Source organism: Dreissena polymorpha, chromosome 10, assembly GCF_020536995.1.
Source record: "Dreissena polymorpha isolate Duluth1 chromosome 10, UMN_Dpol_1.0, whole genome shotgun sequence".
Classification (NCBI taxonomy): Eukaryota; Metazoa; Mollusca; class Bivalvia; order Myida; family Dreissenidae; genus Dreissena; species Dreissena polymorpha.
The window spans coordinates 2,313,349-2,332,387 of NC_068364.1; the positions used below are offsets into that span (position 1 = coordinate 2,313,349).

General features: G+C 37.5%; 1 protein-coding gene and 1 long non-coding RNA gene across 3 annotated transcripts in view; both read left to right on the top strand.

The window, feature by feature from the left end:
• LOC127848469 (nucleoporin Nup43-like) overlaps positions 1-18,166 on the top strand; it is a 36,531-nt gene extending 18,365 nt beyond the window's left edge. For both annotated transcript variants that reach the window (XM_052380949.1, XM_052380950.1), the window contains exon 8: positions 17,842-18,166. In XM_052380949.1, the coding sequence (XP_052236909.1) occupies positions 17,842-18,056 (215 nt within the window). In that variant the 3' untranslated portion in view covers positions 18,057-18,166. The remainder of the gene's footprint in view (positions 1-17,841) is intronic.
• Positions 13,849-17,818, top strand: LOC127848472 (uncharacterized). The gene is made up of 2 exons (XR_008034526.1): positions 13,849-15,649; positions 15,812-17,818. It is a non-coding gene; the product is annotated as an uncharacterized LOC127848472 (long non-coding RNA).
• Positions 18,167-19,039: the final 873 nt, after the last annotated feature.

Here is a 19,039-nt window from a genome sequence, read left to right on the forward strand (position 1 = left end):
ATAGATGTTTATTGCTGATAAGGTGTTAAAAACACCACTAAGCTGGCGAGTGTTTTTTATAAAAAGCAGATAAAAGGATTAGTTATCGTTAATAAAGGAAAAAAAGACATTGAATTGCAACTTTTATAATACTGTGCAATCATTTATTTTTGCCAGCACGAAATTTCGTCATTTTTGTAAAAATGACGTTTTCGTCAGCACTAAAATTGCCAATTGCTGACTTTGAAAAAAAAAATGCTTCAGTCAATATCTGATTTGTTTTTTCCGAAATATATCGCAGTTGCGAAAAATGGTAGTGGGGAAAGAGGGAGGACACTTGAGAGTCACTTGCAGGAGGTGGGGCCTGATTGTCACATGTCAATATACTAGTCTTTTGTTATCAGGTGATCAGTAATTTGCCCCTATTAGTGTATCATTATTATGATTAGCAGATTAGTGGGACCGAATAACCTTTAACGAGTGTTTGAAACCCGAGTTTGAAACAGTGAAGCCAGTCGCCAATTTGTCTTATTCATTTATTATCATGGCCAAACTTATAACAATCTTACCTATATCGGCGCAACTTAGAGAAGGTGCGAAGATTATTGGTTAAAATTAGTGTTAGCAATCTATTTGGTCAGTTTTCAATAAAGTTTCAAGTGTTTTGCATCGTAAATATTTGATCACTTTAAGTACAATAATTTTTGGAAGTGTAAAATTAACAGTGCATTATGGGACAACGGTTTCATAGGGCAAAGTTCAGATTTAATTGTAACTACCAATGGACGAGTGAGTTTAAATTAGATTGAATGCAATGGGATACAAAGCAATGTTTTATTGCGTCATACTCAGTAATTCGAAACACGTGTTTTCTGGGGATTTCCTGAAAATCGCGCAAAAATAAAAGTGAATTTCTGAAAACAATTTCCCTATGTTTGGATGGAACTAATGTCATGATTGCTTATTTCTCTTTACCTGTTACGTTTTCAATTGCTACAAGTAACAATTATTTGAAACATGTATCGTAAAACTTGTAAAAGATATCAATGATTAAAAAGATCGATAGCCCATATAACGTAGCACAAGCTATTTTTACACCTGTACTGTAGTTAAACGCAAACAACCAAACACAAATCAACATGTTCTGTATTTATTAGTAATCAAGGCGGAGAATGTATGTACGGTAAGTATATACATCATCATCTTTAAAATTTGTTTATTGTCTTTGATCCGGATCTAATCCGGTGCGTGGAGGCTGTATAATCTTCTGCAACAACACTGAAAAACACAATACACACAATCCAGTCCTACTCGGTTACTCCTTTCTCCATGATTCAACAAGATCAGGGCTAATCTATTTAACTGTTCAGGGGTCATTATCAAAGTGGTGTAAAGCGCTGATCACTGTTGGAAGTGATAACATGAGGGGATTTATTGACCATATCTAATTACAAGATACTGGTGTAGAATGCTGAGAATTCAGAGGGTTAAACATTGCTCACACACTAAATGAATAAGATTGTAGAAAAATACAGGGACATGCATTTTAACCCATTTATGCCTAGCGTCTAGAAAAAAGGCCTTGGCAAACGGCGTAGACCCAGATGAGACGCCACATGATGCGGCGTCTCATCAGGGTCTGAGCTGTTTGCTGAAAAGAATTTCAGTAAGAAATATTCTAAATATAGAAATAAATATACTAGACATTAAAATAATAAGAACAGATCAGAACTTGTACATAGTTTATTATTGAATTGAACAACATATTAATTAATGTTAATTAAACTATGTTATGGCAAGTATATAATGCGAAGAGTATGTAATGATCTCAGAGAATACTGAGTAATTAAAATTGTGTTATATAAAATTATACTGCAGATGTTTTCCATTACACATAATTATCAAATTATTCAGAAGTAAACAATTGAATATTCCTTATGTTTTCAATGTACATCTATTAACCCATTTATGCCTAGTGGACTATCCCATCCTTCTAAATAATTGGATCAATGTATTTCCGAAATTAGGGATGTCTACTTTATTAATTTCTATAATTATATAGAATATTTTTTACAGAAATTTCTTTCAGCAAACAGCGCAGACCCTGATGAGATGCAACATCATGCGGCGTCTCATCTGGGTCTACCCTGTTTGCCAAGGCCTTTTTTCTAGACGCTAGGCATAAATGGGTTAATGTTCATATAAACAAGTTGAGATGTAAACAGTCGTTAAACTGCTGGACTACTGACATCCTCAGTCGAGAGCCACCGATCACTGAATGTTTCCACCCATTAATCTCGATACATTCTCCTGGTGGTGGGTCCGCAGGGGTTGATCAATCCCCTACGTGTCAGTAGACGGCTGCCAGCTCCTCTCTTCTCTCCTCAGCCAAAGCCATCTCGATGCTCTCTCCGCTGCATCCCCAAGTCTGTTGACCGCTCGCTTTCTGTCTCTTCCTGTCAGAGAGACTTTGACGGAAAGCCTCGGACGCCGACCTCCAATGGGAATAGCCACGTGTGCCACCCCTTCTCCTTGCATTCCCTCTGCAGATCAGCATATTTTGCTGTTTTCCTCTCCATCACCTCATCACAGCGCGACTCCCAAGGAACTGTGAGTTCAACCATCACCAGACACTTGTCCTTTGCCGACCAGATCACCATGTCGGGGCGTTGTGTTGTCTGGACTACACTTGGGAAAACCAGCCTGCGTTTCAGGTCAACAGCCATCTCCCATGACTGCGCACGATCTAGGATCGATGCTGCTTGCGCCTGCTGCTTCTTGATGGTTTCCCCTTCCTTTACAAACTGCATCTTTCTGGTCTCTTTCACAGTCCTCTTCTTTCGCCTCTCCCTTTCCACTATGTCTGCCAGTTCTTGGAGGACCTTGTCGTGTCTCCACCTGTATCTTCCTTGTGTAAGGGCTGTCTGGCAAGATGATAGTGTATGTTCTAGCGTGCCTATCTTTCCGCAAAGTGGGCAGGTTGGGTCGTCACGTTTTCCCCATCTGTGCAGGTTTGCTGGTGAAGGTAGCAGGTCGTAGACTGACCTGAGCAGGAAACTGATGCGCAGAGGTTCGCTACGCCAGATATCCGCCCATGTCATCTTCTTTCCTGTAGTCTGCCACTTTGTCCAAGCACCCTGGCACCCCATTGCCACTGCCCTTATGCCTCGATCTTCTTCTTCGGCCAGACGTACCTCTGCCTGGACCATCTCCCTCCTTGTCCTACTGTCCGCCTTCTTCCAACTCCTCGTCTCCGCAGAGCCCAGACCTTGTGTTCCCACTGCCGTTGTTCCCACAATGTCTTTGTGTCGCAGGCGGCTCTCGGCTTGCACTACAGCCTGGCTAGCGGACCACTTTCTTCCCGTCCTGGTCTCAACACCTGCTCTTCGGACCATGTCATCCCTTGAATCCTTCAGCGTCATGACAAGTCTGGCCTTTGCCACCTTGTACTCCTCCACCAACGAACTCAATGGGAGCTGTAGTTGATTTGATCGTCCATAGAGTCCAATGTTGCTGAAGCTGGGTGGTACGCCAAGCCACTTTCGCAAATGCCTACTAATGGTTCTCTCCAGTCCTTCCACCACTGTTGTTGCCACCTCATAAAGCATCAGTGGCCACATTAGTCGTGGGAGAAGTCCATTCTGGAATAACCAGGCCTTGAATTTGCCAGGTAGTCCGCTTTTGTCAATCTGCTTCAGCCCTTCAGTGAGCTGGTTCTTGATGCGCTTGATGTTGTTCCCATCTTGGAGTGTAGCATCATACCACTTCCCAAGGCATTTAATGGGGCTGTCCATTATCGATGGTATGTCCTCACCTTGCACTGTCAGATTGAATTTCTTGGTTGGTTGGCCTTTCCTGATAACAAGTGCTCTGGACTTTCTGGGTTTGAACCTCATTCTGGACCAAGTTGCTGCCTCTTCTAGGGCCGAAAGCATCCACCTTGCTTGGATGTGGGTCTTTGCTGTCAGAGTGAGGTCATCCATGAATGAAATAACATAAATAGTATGCCACATAAACTTTATAGAATTCTTGTCAATTTATAATAATAGAATGATAAGCTGCTATATACATGTATATTTTGTATTGTCATGATTGTAACCCAAACTTTTCTAGCAAGGAAATTTAATGGAATAAACATTAATTTTTACACCAAATACCAACTTCACCTTTGTAATTCACATAACAATTGTTCACATAATAAACATACCGGGTAACTATGTTACTAATCAGAAAGTTAAAAAACAAATTTGTTAACAATCAACTTTACAGGAATTATCAACATGAGTATCCAGCATGATATTTGCTAGTGGAGTGTTGAACTGGACTTAAATTATATAATTAAATGAATTAATTAGATGTAGTCGCCTGTGGTTGATAAATATTAAATACAAAAATGTCTCAACTTAAAGATCAACATGAATTTTGCATTGATCTACTTCAAACATATTTTCCATCTGTGTACTGGTTCATCAATCATCATAATTCTTTCTGAAAAACAAGAACATTAATTTATTGTTTGAAATTCTTCTCTGTAAAATAACAGCATGCTTGTATTTGTGTACACTTATCTTTTTTAATATGTAACCACTTACACACATAAATTGTACATCTATTCAGATTCAAGACATAATTTCCAACACTATGTAGGCAAGCTAAATTAAGTCAGTCGAAAGGTTGCGCCGCTACGGTACCTGATCAATTAGATTTTATTAATGATTAATACTAACGATAACTAACATTATGTATAAACTTATCGATATCACATGGGTTCAAACCCTTACAACTTCCTACACAATCAAAATAAAACATTATGTATATCAGAATTAAAGTAAAATGTAATTATGCAACATAAGGCTACAAAATTTGAAATCAACACTTTTGCTATTGTCGCCATATATGGTATTTCCATTGTTTTCATTATAGTCAAGGACTTTCGAGAAATTTCGGGAAATATCTTTCTGTAAATAATGTGTTGTTTTACCTTGGAGTTGATTGTGCCTGTGGCCGTAGTTTGCGCCTTCGTCCTTTTTGTGGTGTTTCCTCTGGTTTCCGTTTTCCTTTCTTCCTCAGCCTGAGCGCCAGTCCTCCTGGATCTGTAACCGCACATTCCCCAATACGGTTGATATGTGAATCTGGACCTAGATCGAATTCTATCTCTCCTTTGTCTGTTTTAGTAAGACTACCACATAGCAGAAAATTTGGCATTTGTTTCGAATGGTCCCCAGCGGTCAAGTAATAGTCTATGAGACACTGGACATTCTTGGACATTTTTTCGATTGTACTTATTGGGGGCATCCAAAGCTGTGGATTTCTGTAATCTTCCAATGACTTTGCATTAACTGGCAATATTGACATTTGACGTATTTCATCAAAACTGAAGTCGTCCGCGTTTAGCTTCTTTGCGCAATACAAGTACTTTATAAGTTCCTTGTATATGTCTGGGTTCAGCTTTACGTGTATGGTGCAGTCAGAGGGGTGTTCAAAGTCAAACAGTGACGATCGCAAGTGGGGGTATTGCAGGAAGACCTCAACTGTTTTTGTATGTGAAATTCCATGCAACTTTGGAAGGAAGTCATTGCCAGCCATACTGAGAACAAGGGCTAATTTCATTCCAATGTTCTTGTCATTCCATTTTTCCTCCAATGCGGTCAATATGCCTGTCACATGGTATGTGTCATAGAGACCGACTGGCTTCTGAAGTATAACAAAGACACTATTTTTGAACTTTCCGTCTGATGTACGGGGCCAACCATGTGACAAAGCAAACATGTGGATAACAACCGCATCAATATCCCCAGATGTGACGATGCTAACACAGGCGTTTCCATCTAACAAACGATCCTGGTATTCAGTCAGCCAATCAACTTGGGACATTTCGGCCTCCCCTTTAGTTTGTTTTATATATGTAAGGATGTCAATGTCTGGCTCTTTGTCTGCATACATCTTGGCACATATTGGATGGGCATATCTCGGGCAACAGCAGCATTTAGGATGTTCTGGGCATGAGCAATTTGACATGTGTAATTCGCTGTCTATGCTGATGGTGATATGTTTCTGTACTTTAATTTTGTGTATATTTCTAGCCAAGTATGTGCTGATGAGACTTTTTCCCTGTGGTGTTGTGACAATTGAATTTTTGTGGAACGTTTCTGAGGACAGCATTTCTTCTGAAGTTTTAAGATGGGTGACACTGTATGCTTTTTTTGAAACTCTTTGTGATCTTGTTGCAGCCTTGAAATCATCAGGAGTAAACTGATATTTTTCTTCACAGATTGCTAACTCCTGCACATTTGGCAATTGCAGTTGCGTTTTCTTGATGACACCGTTTTCAATATACTTTAAATACTGTTGACCAGACGATGCATTTGTTTTAAATTTCACCCCAGCAAATTCAATTGTTGCATGTGATGCAGTCTCCATTACTGGTTTTGGAATGCTTCTTTTTGAAAGGAAAATGAGATTGTGTTCTTCCAAAATGTTGTTGTTTTCTTCATTGGTGTTGCTAATTGCCTCATGTACTGTCTTCACCAAGGCATTCTTCATACCGGATGATTTCAAAACTTTTGGTTTCGTACAGTCTGGTTTGACAATTGCCTGGCAAGCATTCATCTCTGAACTAAGACAATCGAACCGCTGTAGCTGTTTTTTAACAGTCTTCTTTCTGACATCTTCTCGCCTGTCGCGATCTGTTTTGGTTTCAGTATCAACTTTCGCAAACATTCGCCTGATAGTTACTCCTTTTGTTGATTTCACTTTTTGCAAAAGCTGTTTCGGTCCAGCTACATCATTTACATTGGGTATGTCTGATTTTGATGTACCAAACAATCCTTCCTGGGCTGCATACTTTTTAATCAAGAACTGGCCAAGCTCTTTTGTTTCAGAGTCAAGCACTGCAGGAGAAAGTACGGTCTTGTTATTATCATACACATTGTACACCTTTTCATCTTCATCTAGGCATATACCGCCTTGTCTCAAAATCAGGCTAAGTATTCTTACAATGTATTTCTCATCTGTGTTTGTTGTGCTAAAACCCAGCAATTCTTCCTGAGTTTTTTCTATCTTGCTATGTGCTGTTCTTTCATGGGTGTCATCCAATACATCTATGAGAGACATTCTGGGCAAGACGGACGCCACTGTCGAACCGGATCTGAATGCCTTAAGTGCATCCTTATGGTCCATCTCTCGCTGGGTATCTCATGCAAAGTTTACTTCACTTCCTCTATTGGGGGTACTGAAAAGCGAGTGTTTCATGTTTTGGTAGTATATTCCACTTTTGTAATACTCGTGTAGAAGTTTTGTAGTAAATGCTGCGTAAGAGGATGCACCATTCAGGAACGAAAATGGCAGGCTAGATTTCACAGCAGCTAATAACATAGAGAATACTAGGTTAGCGTTGAATACAGAGAAGTTTATGTTGCGAGGCTTAGAACGCCGGAAGCGCGAGCCTTGGCGAGCGCTTTCGGTGTTCGAGCCGAGCAACATAAACTTCTCTGTATTCAACGCTAATCCTAGTATTCTATTTATCCCATTTGATTTTTTCAACGTGACATTTAACATAAATAGATCTAATAACCTTAACAATAATTTTAATTCAGTCATAAAAGCGCTTAAAATCTAACAAATGTAACCATGCGTAGTGATATACATGTATTTGTTCTGGTACGCAAAATAGTCTTTAAAAAATTCACACACAAACTGTAAAACAAGTAAAAATATCACCATATGCCTACATTCAATTTTACGCAGTATGCGAATTTTAACACATTACGACCGCGAAAAAAAGATTTTACTTTACTATAACTTATTTTATTTTCGAAAGAAAATGATCAAAATCCAATATGGCGGCGATTGCTCCTGACAAAATGCTGTCGATGTCAACATACATGTACACCATCGACGACCTAGTTCTGGCTACCATAACTATAAATGTCGCTTTTTATGATTTTTGACTGGCGCGACTTTGTACAGGTCTGTCAATACTAAATAAACTGTACGCTGAAGTTTCTTTAGCTATCGAAGACCTTGACAATTTTGACGAGTAAACAGACAATTGCAGCGACTGACACTTTATTTGACAAAATAAACAGGGCAATACGTTTTCCGACTTCGGACGATGAATTTAAGGACGCGCAGAACGTGTTTTTTATATAATGTTATGGGTATGCCGTGTGTGATCCGATGCATCAATGGCGCCCATGTTAAAATCATTTCCCCGAGAACAGGGAACGACAAAAGTACAAACAAAAATCAAAACACGTAAGAACTAGTATCTTACCTTTAGTTATCCTTTAAAATCCATCTAATAATCCATTTAACTCAATAATTGACGATTTTGCATCTAGGGTCATTAATAATTATTTTAGCAAAGACCCTTATGCCATTCTATCACTTTATTCAAATGAGTTTATGAACGCGATAAACTTTCTTCTTCGTCACACGCTACGTCATGTACTCTACATTACTGCTGTTCAAATGAACCGGAGCAGTTTATCTAATAATAGCCGTTGGTAAACTCGGTTGCATTTGCAGATTTCTGCATATAAACATAATTATGTTTAAACTTGCACACTGTTTTATTTATCTAAGGTAAATGCCCTTATTGTACGAAAAAATAATCTAATATAAAAATACACAAAGAATGGAAAACATTCAAGTACACAACAGATGAATGAGTAGAAAATACCCGTGTACAAATGGGACGTTCCCAATTCCAGTGTGGTGCTATTTTTACCATCTTATACTTTACACAGCTCTATGCCTAACGTGAATTAAATAGGAAAGCAAACATAGCAGATTATTCATGAACTGTGCGATATGTGTATGGCTTGTTGTACATTCTTAATATTTAAGTTAAATGTCAAAAGTATATGCTTTGGTTATAAACAATGCACATTACACTAAATAATGTCATATGACTAGATTTAAAGGTTGAAGGTCGTATAATTTTGAAGCTCAAGTTTTGTCGACTTTGTTTCTTATGAAAAATCATTCAGTGGTAAAGTAAATATAAATAAAAAAATAACAAAACAAAAATCGTGTAATTTTATATTTTATTTCAACATTTCTTTTGGTGAATATGTCATATATATTTTTTTCTGCAAAATATGCACATTTTCTTTTCATGGGTGACCTTAAAATTCGATCAATGAACCAAACAATATCGACCTAATTTTAGCGCATATCGCATGACGTCATTTAAAAAGTAGTCCGTGCACGCGACAGGTATATTCCACAGTGTTGAATACAAGCAAGTATATTCCACAACGTGTTATACCGTCAATGTCGCGGTGAAAATGGGATAAAAGTTGTATCCCTGAGGAGCTCCGAGACGTTCAGCAAATGCTATTGCGCATACTTCATCACAGTGAGTCATGATGTCCCTATGAAGAGCAAACGTTCCATTTCTTCGGGAGCCTTCCTCAAGAAAGGAAGTGAAGCTCATCCAATGTGCATCAATATTCTTTGAATCCAAGACATCGGTAATGACTTCTTCTTTTTTATCAGCATGGTACTTTTGAAGAAAGACGATGAAGAATGCAAGATGTAATGCTGTGGACAATCGCCGTATGTATTTTGTACCCATTTCTATGTGATCAGCTGATATCAGCTTCCTCCATTCCTGAAAGTCTTCGTCACGCATGTATTTTAGTATGTGAAGAACTCCGGCATCTTTGTATGCACTGCACAAAATGGTAATTTTTGATTTCCGTATATGTAGTGCTGGAAACTCTGGCAGAAATCGTTCGTACTTCTTACTAGTATCGCGTAGTTTCAGTAAATTGACAGCAATTTTGTGGTCCGGGGCAAATAGAATCTTATTTGATGTTTCTTTTGTGTTGTCGGTTTTTACCAATACATCGTCAAGAATTTCTTTTAGCTTTTGAATATCATCATCGCGACCAACAGCAGGGGGTGGGTGTCGTGATAAAAGCGGAGGCAGATTGTACTTTTTATAGCCAAGATGAGACAACACTCTGTTTTCATAATGATCTGCGTTTCTTGTCGAACTAACAGAGGCTTCTGTTGCCACTGTACTTGAATAATCCATTGGGTGTTGTTCAACATCTATATCTTCTTCAACATCACTATGTACTTTGAAAACAGGGAATCATCCAACGTTGAATTCATAATATCAGTTCCAGGCTGCCCATCATTTATGCTCCGGTCAAGCTGAATGCTCTCAAGCTCCTCAATTGCATCCGGCTCTATTTCAATTTCATCCGTTTCTGTTATAACATCTACCCCAATGTGAGACAATTCCTGCAAGTCTTCATCCTCCTGTAGAAAAAAACCCCATAAAGACGACATAGGCCTTAAATTCGAAACATGGAATGTTTTTTTAAGGGCTACGAGAACCGAAGTAGAAGTACAAGACAAATCATAGCTGTAAGTATTTTAAAATCCAATGCCCAATTTTGTGTGATAGTTATGTCATTTACACCTAATTAAATATCCAATATGTCAGCAATTTGTATTTAGGGTTGTGTTTCCCTTTAAAATTAGTAAGTCTTGAAATATGTTAATCCTTGTAACTGCAATGTAACCCATTTGTCAGTCAAATATTGTCGGTTTAATGTGATATTCAACAAGACAGTGATCATTGAAAAATCACACATTTTCATAAATCTAAAAATTGGTAAATGTCAATTCAAGGTACCTGCATATCAAATATCTAAGATATCAGCATATAAAGGAGCTATGAACTCAAGTGGAACATATGACGTAATGGTGTAAGACAACATAAAAAGGTGCTTTCAGTGTGCAAATGTATTGCATAAGCACTTACTTCTACATCACCCAGCTGTAGTGACGCAAAGGATTTATCTAAAGTGTCACTCTCCTGTCTGGTGGGGGAAAGTAGATGCATTTTTTCTGAAACAAAAATAAAGGTCGATATAAGCACATGTGTATTGAACGATAGTATAATGAAATGCATTGATTGTCTGTTGATATAATTTACATGTTTGGTAAAACTTGCTAATTAAAGGATAATGCCCTTACATATATGTAAACTTTAATTACATTAGTAAAGTTGAAACTTCATCAGATAAATGCAAAACTTCATTTTATAAAGATTAAACTTCAATATTTGTATACATTAAAAACTTAATTCGCCTTTAAATTATATAGATAAAACTACACTGTAAAGACATTCAGCATGGATCCGGTGCCTATTTACATTGCAGGTCGGAAAAGTGTTATGTTCCATTGTCTCTAAATAGGGGTCATTTACGTAAGAATTGTGACTAACCGATTCATGTTTTATAATGCAACATTAAACCATCGTGTAGGTGATGAAATTCCCTTTCCAATGAAATATCATTCATATTGCGTTAACAATATAAAAGTTCTTAATCAATTTGCATTTTTTCCCGAATGCCCCTCTTAATTTACATACTGACGAGACAATTGGTCCCATATATAGGGAGACGAGATAATTTTTTCTGTCGAACATCTATTTTACTTTACAATATATTTTTTTCAACCAAATGTTAAATTACCTTTCAACACTGCTTTCCAGATGTCACTGTATCCAAATGTCACTAGCTTCTTGAAGTCATTAAACCCTGATTGTTGTTTTGTAGTTAAATGTATTAACAAGTTGTCAACATCAGAACTATTTAACACTTTGTCTTGCTTACACTTGCATATAATATCCACACAGGCTTCGCAATCAGCATCATGCCAGTTCACACATTCTAATGCATCTTTTGGAATTCCTTTAATGGTGATTGGCAATGTGCAGATTTGCATAGACCGGCTTTCTCCTGGATCGGGATCCGCATGCTTTTTAAGCCGTACTAAGTTGTCCATCATTAGGACTAAGACGCAGTCTCTTAAACAAACTTTTTCTGTGCTTTCAACAGCGCTTGTCTCATATGTCAATGAATATTTTTTAAAATATGTGTTAAAATAGGTATTTTCACTGTTTGCCATGTCTTTCAACTTTTGTTCAGCTGTTGTTAAACTTTGGGTTAGCCCTCCTGCTGACGTCAAATTAAATACTGCTGACAGGGAATGATAATTCATCGACAGTTCCTGTGTGCTTTTGTCTTGAAGAATTCCACAATACCTTTTGTTTAAAATATTCAAGAAACTGTCATATTGCATGTACAACCTTGTATATTTCCAGCGATTTTCCTCCTTCTTTATAAAGTACCGGTAAACGGCACTTTCCCAATTACGAAAAAAATACAAATTTCCCAATTGCTGTCCTTAAATTTCCAATTAAAGGTAAAAAAAAAAAAAAAAATTTTTTTTTTTTTTTTTCTTAAGCAACATTTAGTTAGTTTCCCTTTGCAGCTCTATAGCTTGAACCTAGGTTTATATAATATTGACAGCTTGAAAACACTTGGTTATCAATTATAAAGTATTTGGGAGCAAAAAATCAAATACACCAATTTCCCAATTTGAGGTTTTCACGACTCGATTTTTCCCAATTTTGAGGTTTTCACGACTCGATTTTTCCCAATTGGACAAGGAAAATCGCTGATTTCTTTTTCAAGAACTGTTTGGTCTCATCTGCTCTTTTAAGTGACCTTTGGTTGATGAATATTTCAAACAGAATTTGGCAAACAAGAGGAGTTTCAATATACCACTCCCAGAGCACATTAAATGATTTTGTGGACAATGGCTTTGTTTGAGGTGTACCATAGCAACATTGACATGTTTCATCAGTATCTTCAAAGATAGAATCTGTGTCATAATCATAAGATTTCCAATGATACAAAACAGATTCATTTAGTCTTCCGGACAGAAAATCATCTCGCAGTTTAAAACGCATGTATTCCCCTGAAGAGTCTTTATACTTTTTTATAGATCCAGAAAAGAACACAAATTCTGAACACGTTTCCATGTGGTTTGTTTTTACATATGATGATATAATAGTCTTAATATCAGGAATGGAAGCCTGGCTGTCTTCTGAAATGTCTGCATAAACATGTAATGACTTATTATGCGTACAGTGACTGGTACAATCAGACAATACAATTGTATTCAAAAAGCACTGGTCAGGCATTGCATTCATCACTTGTGACTCAATGATAGAAGGACTGTGTGTATTTTTTCCACTGATACATATTCGCTCACCCATTTCAGCATGTTCCCGTCGCTTTGTTCTTTCCAAAATTTCATTTCTTGACTGCTCCATTATCGTCCCGGCAAGTTGGTGCGCCTGTTGCATTTCGGATAAAAATTTAGTTTTTTTCATAATTGTTGTCTCATATGTATCACTTTCAATTTTAAAATCTCCTTCTCTCATAAAATGCATTTCAAAGAAACATATTTTCCTCCAGCTTTCTTCAGTAAACTCATTTTTGTAAAATGAATTTAATGTTGTAATGTCATTTTCCTAAATTTTAAGTTCCGACAAAATGACTTTAGATAAAAAATCAGCATTAGCTATATGTTTGTATATCTCTTTTGTAGATGTTATGCGGGTTTCCTCTGACTGATTAACTAATATCCCCTTAATTTCCTTTGTAACCTGTCTACACACTTCATATGTGTCGCGATATGACATACAGTATTGCACTATGCTCTCCAGTTTAAACGAAGGTTTTCCTTCAACACTTTTAACACTATGATCTTTTCCTTTCAACCAACTGAAAATGTTGCCACTTTTAATTGCTGGTTCATCTCCACACTTATTGTTTTTTAGAAATGCTTTGAACTCATCAAATATAATATATTCTGAATCATTTTCGTCAAAAACTATTCTAAGTTCCCTCAGTGATGGAATATGAAAAGTCATTTTGGTTGTCAATCTGAAAGAGTAAAGAAAACTATCTTTTAAAATCATATAACTTCTATTAGTTTTAATTTCAATCATTTCATCTTACATGCTCAGTGCTTGTTACATGTCAAATTGAAAATCTAACAAAGGTGAACAATAAATTATTTTTCTAACACATTTCAAGCTTACCTGTTTTATACATATCCAAAAAATCAAAATAAATGTTGAATTGGCTATTAATATTTGGCACAACTGCTAATTACACTGGTCGATAACTCTCTGAAACATGTTGCAGCAGATTCACATTTGGCAAGATATAACACCTGGGTTCATTTATTATTGCCAAGCAGGCTGTTGACAGGGGAGTGTGCTTTATGACCACAGAACAGTTAACACTAATTAGTTCTGCTGATAAGCCGATGGCTAAAATCTAGCGGTCCTGGGAGTAACTGAGTAGGACTGAATGGGTAATAAAGTTGTTAACAATTAGAATTATCATTACAATTCTTCCTAAACAAAGTCACGCAGTCGATACAGCTGTACTGCTTTCGCGTTTAAGAGCAATGTCACGTGTCAGTTAAGTACACTGTGTAATCTACACCCTTTTGTGTCAAAACCGGATTTATCTTGATTACGAAACAGACAGAGTATGTATGCGTGGATTACGTTGGATTTTAGCGCCTGATGCCTTTGGTTATTCAGTCTTAATTTGTTCAAATATGGGACATAATTGTTCGTTAGGATCTTGAATTCGTCAATCGGTCGACTGAAGAAATATACGAAAATCAATGCCTGACGATATATAATGGTTTCACAGTATACTATCTAAATTTTTCAGGATTTTTTATGTCTTTTTCTTTGAATGATACAGTTTTACCATACTTTCGGTTTATGACAGCGAATCCGCTTTTTATACTTGTTCAGACGTGACGTCAAATGACAAGTGACAACCTTTATTAAAATTAATTTACCGATAAATGTAATACAAAATGTCGGATTTACTGAATTAATGAGATGCATGAGTAAACAACATTACTATCGTTGATTAAGTCATAGATTTAGTTTAAAAATAGGTATGACATTAAATCAATTTATAAGATATTATTCTGTATTATTCAAAAGGGATTAGTAATGTTATTATTCATAGTTATTGGCAATGAGCCTTTGTTTTACACTGTGTGCGCACTGCTAGGTGGGGTAATGACGTAGCAATACTACCAACTTACCAACCATCTAAAAAGTGGTGATATGAGCATAGCGATCACTTGTCAACAACAGTCACTTTGGTCATTTCCCTTGACTGACTGCTGTCCTCAGTTTTGACTTTATTTACCACCCTTCTTACTGGCATATCAAGCTGTCTCTCTTGTTTGTATTTACTACCCCACATGTCTTGTTTCTGGCAAAGCTAGTGGTTTCGCTGGCCTGTTGTAAATTCCACCTACCTGTAACCTCAATTTTGCAAGTGCTAGTTATCATTTAATTTTGCTGTTCAATATGAAAATACATTCTTTTCTTTACTGACAAATATTCATGCTACTAACATACTAGAGTTTTTTTTGATTTTCTTTTGTACTTTGTATTCTTTTCACATCTTTTGGCATCATAGTTTGGTCAAAGCCATTATTTCATTGTGTTTTTATTTTATGCACCCACTTAAAAAACATCAACAAAATATGCCAAAATGTTTTTAACCAGGTTTTCCGAAGGAAAAAACTGGTTATTAGATTGGCGAATGCGGGCGGGCTGGCTGGCTGGCTAGCTGGCGGGCTGGCTGGCGGGCTGGCGGAATAAGCTTGTCCGGGCCATAACTATGTCGTTCATTGTCAGATTTTAAAATCATTTGGCACATTTGTTCACCATCATTGGACGGTGTGTCGCGCGAAATAATTACGTCGATATCTCCAAGGTCAAGTTCACACTTTGAGTTCAAAGGTCAAAAATGGCCATAAATGAGCTTGTCCGAGCCATAACTATGTCGTTCATCGTCAGATTTTAAAATCATTTGGCACATTTGTTCACCATCATTGGACGGTGTGTCGCGCGAAATAATTACGTCGATATCTCCAAGGTCAAGGTCACACTTTGAGTTCAAAGGTCAAAAATGGCCATAAATGAGCTTGTCCTGGCCATAACTATGTCATTCATTGTGAGATTTTAAAATCATTTGGCACATTTGTTCACCATCATGGGACGGTGTGTCCCACGAAAGAATCACGTCAATATCTCCAATGTCAAGGTCGCCACGACATAAAATAGATTTAAAAAAAAAAAAAAACTTACAAAGGGGGTTAATTTTTTTTGGTCATTTCAAAAGTTCAGTTTGAGTTTTCTCCCTTTATCAGATTTTTTTTTCACAATGAAAACCTGGTTTTGTGACAATTTTGTCCCTTGTTTAACTATCATTTGTGAAACAATTTTGAAAAGCTTTATTAAGCACAGAAAACATTAAAATCATGTTGTTTAATATGAACACAGAGATAAGGATGCTGACATTTTTATGTCCCACACTATAGTAGTGGGGGACATATTGTTTTTGCCCTGTCTGTTGGTTGGTTGGTCTGTTGGTTGGTTGGTTGGTTGGTCTGTTGGTTGGTTTGCGCCAACTTTAACATTTTGCAATAACTTTTGCTATATTGAAGATAGCAACTTCATATTTGGCATGCATGTGTATCTCATGAAGCTGCACATTTTGAGTGGTGAAAGGTCAAGGTCATCCTTCAAGGTCAGAGGTCAAATATATGTGGCCAAAATCGCTCATTTTATGAATACTTTTGCAATTTTGAAGATAGCAACTTCATATTTGGCATGCATGTGTATCTCATGGAGCTGCACATTTTGAGTGGTGAAAGGTCAAGGTCAAGGTCATCCTTCAAGGTCAGAGGTCAAATATATGTGGCCCAAATCGCTTATTTTATGAATACTTGTGCAATATTGAAGATAGCAACTTGATATTTGGCATGCATGTGTATCTCATGGAGCTGCACATCTTGAGTGGTGAAAGGTTAAGGTCATCCTTGAAGGTCAGAGGTCAAATATATGTGGCCCAAATCGCTTATTTTTTGCGTTAACTTTTACTTTTGAAAAAAACTTTTTTGTCATATATTGTCTTTAAATGTTTACCACAACCAAAGTTAAAGAAAAATACACATAGCATATTTGTATGACCTGCATGCAGATTTTCTTAAGGAACTTTCTGAATTCTGTTATGAGTTTGCTCTTATCCAGAAGTTATTTGACAAAATTTTTATCAATTGCATTTCTATTTAAATATTTGAATTGCGCTTATTGCTTAACTTCAGTTAGACATTCTGGTGCATGCACAAAAATGAGCCTCACTCTGGGAGCATTGTGCTTAACCCTTTGCATGCTGGGAAATTTGTCGTCTGCTAAAATGTCGTCTGCTGAATTTCTAAAATTAGCATTTTCTTCGATTTTTTTGAAAGAATACTATCAGAATAGCAAACAGTTTGGATCCTGATGAGACGCCACGTTGTGTGGCATCTCATCTGGATGCAAACTGTTTGCAAAGGCCTTTAAAATTCGTTTCCCGCACTGAAAGGGTTATAGTGTTGTCCCAGATTAGCCTGTGCTTTAAAAAACAAACATTTACAGAAAGTCTCCTCTAGACACAAATTCAGTTTTGGAGGAAAGTGTCATTCTTGATTAGCCCATGTGGACTGCACAGACTTAACAGGGACGACACTATGCACATGCATTAAGCCCAATTTTTCAAGAGCAAGGCTCATATTCTGTTGCCATTCATGCTCAACGTTGTTGGTACTGGTTCCATGCTCATTTTTGTATATGTTGGTTCCATGCTCATTGTTTTTATGCCCCCAGTAGGGTGGCATATAGCAGTTGAACTGTCCGTCAGTCTGTCTGTGCATCCGTCCAAAATCCATAACATTGGCCATAACTTTTGCAATATTGAAGATAGCAACTTGATATTTGGCTGTGTATCTCATGGAGCTGCACATTTTGAGTGGTGATAAAAAGTCAAGGTCATCCTTCAAGGTCAAAGGAAAACAATTTGTTTTTTTTTAATTTAAAGGGGGCATTGCGTTTCTGACAAACACATCCCTTGTTGGTACTGGTATCATGCTATTGTTGTTGCTTGTTCCCAGGTGCGGGCTCAGGCGGCGGTTCCCTGTTCTCCCAGCACCCTGGGGCCGGGACCCGCGCCAGCCATAACCAGCCCCTGGCTTGGGCTGGAGACCGGCAGATCCAAGATGGAGATCAGCACCCTTCTGCCCAACCAGTCGCTGCCAATCAACACACTCGACATACAGGCGGAGACGCTCGTGTGTGGGTCGGACGAGGAAGCTTTGTACACGGTTGACATACCGGGAGTGAGATAGGACAGGCGGGGGATAAGACTGTTGGAAGTTTACCATGATTCAATTCTTGTATTATTTTGTTCACTAAATACATTATAAATATAAAAGGAAATTGCCTTGTTTTTATTAGCTCACCTGAGCACAACGTGCTCATGGTGAGCTTTTGTGATTGCCTTGTTCACTCTCTAGAGGCCACATTTATTGTCCAATCTTCATGAAATTTGGTCTGAAGATTGGTTTCAATGATATCTTGGATGAGTTCGAAAATGGTGCCGTTTGCTTGAAAAACATGGCTGCCAAGGGGCGGGGCATTTTTCCTTATATGGCTTTATATGGCTATAGCGAAATCTTGTTAACACTCTAGAGGCCACATTAATTGTCCAATCCTCATAAAACTTGGTCAGAAGTTTCATCCCAATAATATCTTGGACGAGTTAGAAAATGATGTCGGTTGGTTGAAAAACATGGCCACCAGGGGGCGGGGCATTTTTCCTTATATGGCTATAGTAAAACCTTGTTAACACTCTAGAGGCCACATTACCAACAGGCATAATTTTCTAACACATCCAAAATATTATTGGGATGAATCTTCTGACCAAGTTTTATGAAGATTAGACAATAAATGTGGCCTCTAGAGTGTTAACAAGATTTTACTATAGCCATATATGGAAAAATGCCCTGCCCCTTGGAAGCCATTTTTTTCAAGCAAACATAATTATTGTCAAACTCATCCAAGATATCATTGAGACCAATCTTCTGACCAAATTTCATGAAAATTGGACAATAAATGTGGCCTCTAGAGTGTTAACAAGGCAAATGTTGACGTCGCACAATGGACGACGCACTACGGACAAAAGGCCATCACAAAAGCTCACCATGAGCACGTTGTGCTCAGGTGAGCTAAAAACTCTGGCCTCAGTAAACAAAATGTACACATATCTTACCAAGCCTTAAATATATTGACAAATTAATATCTTGACACACA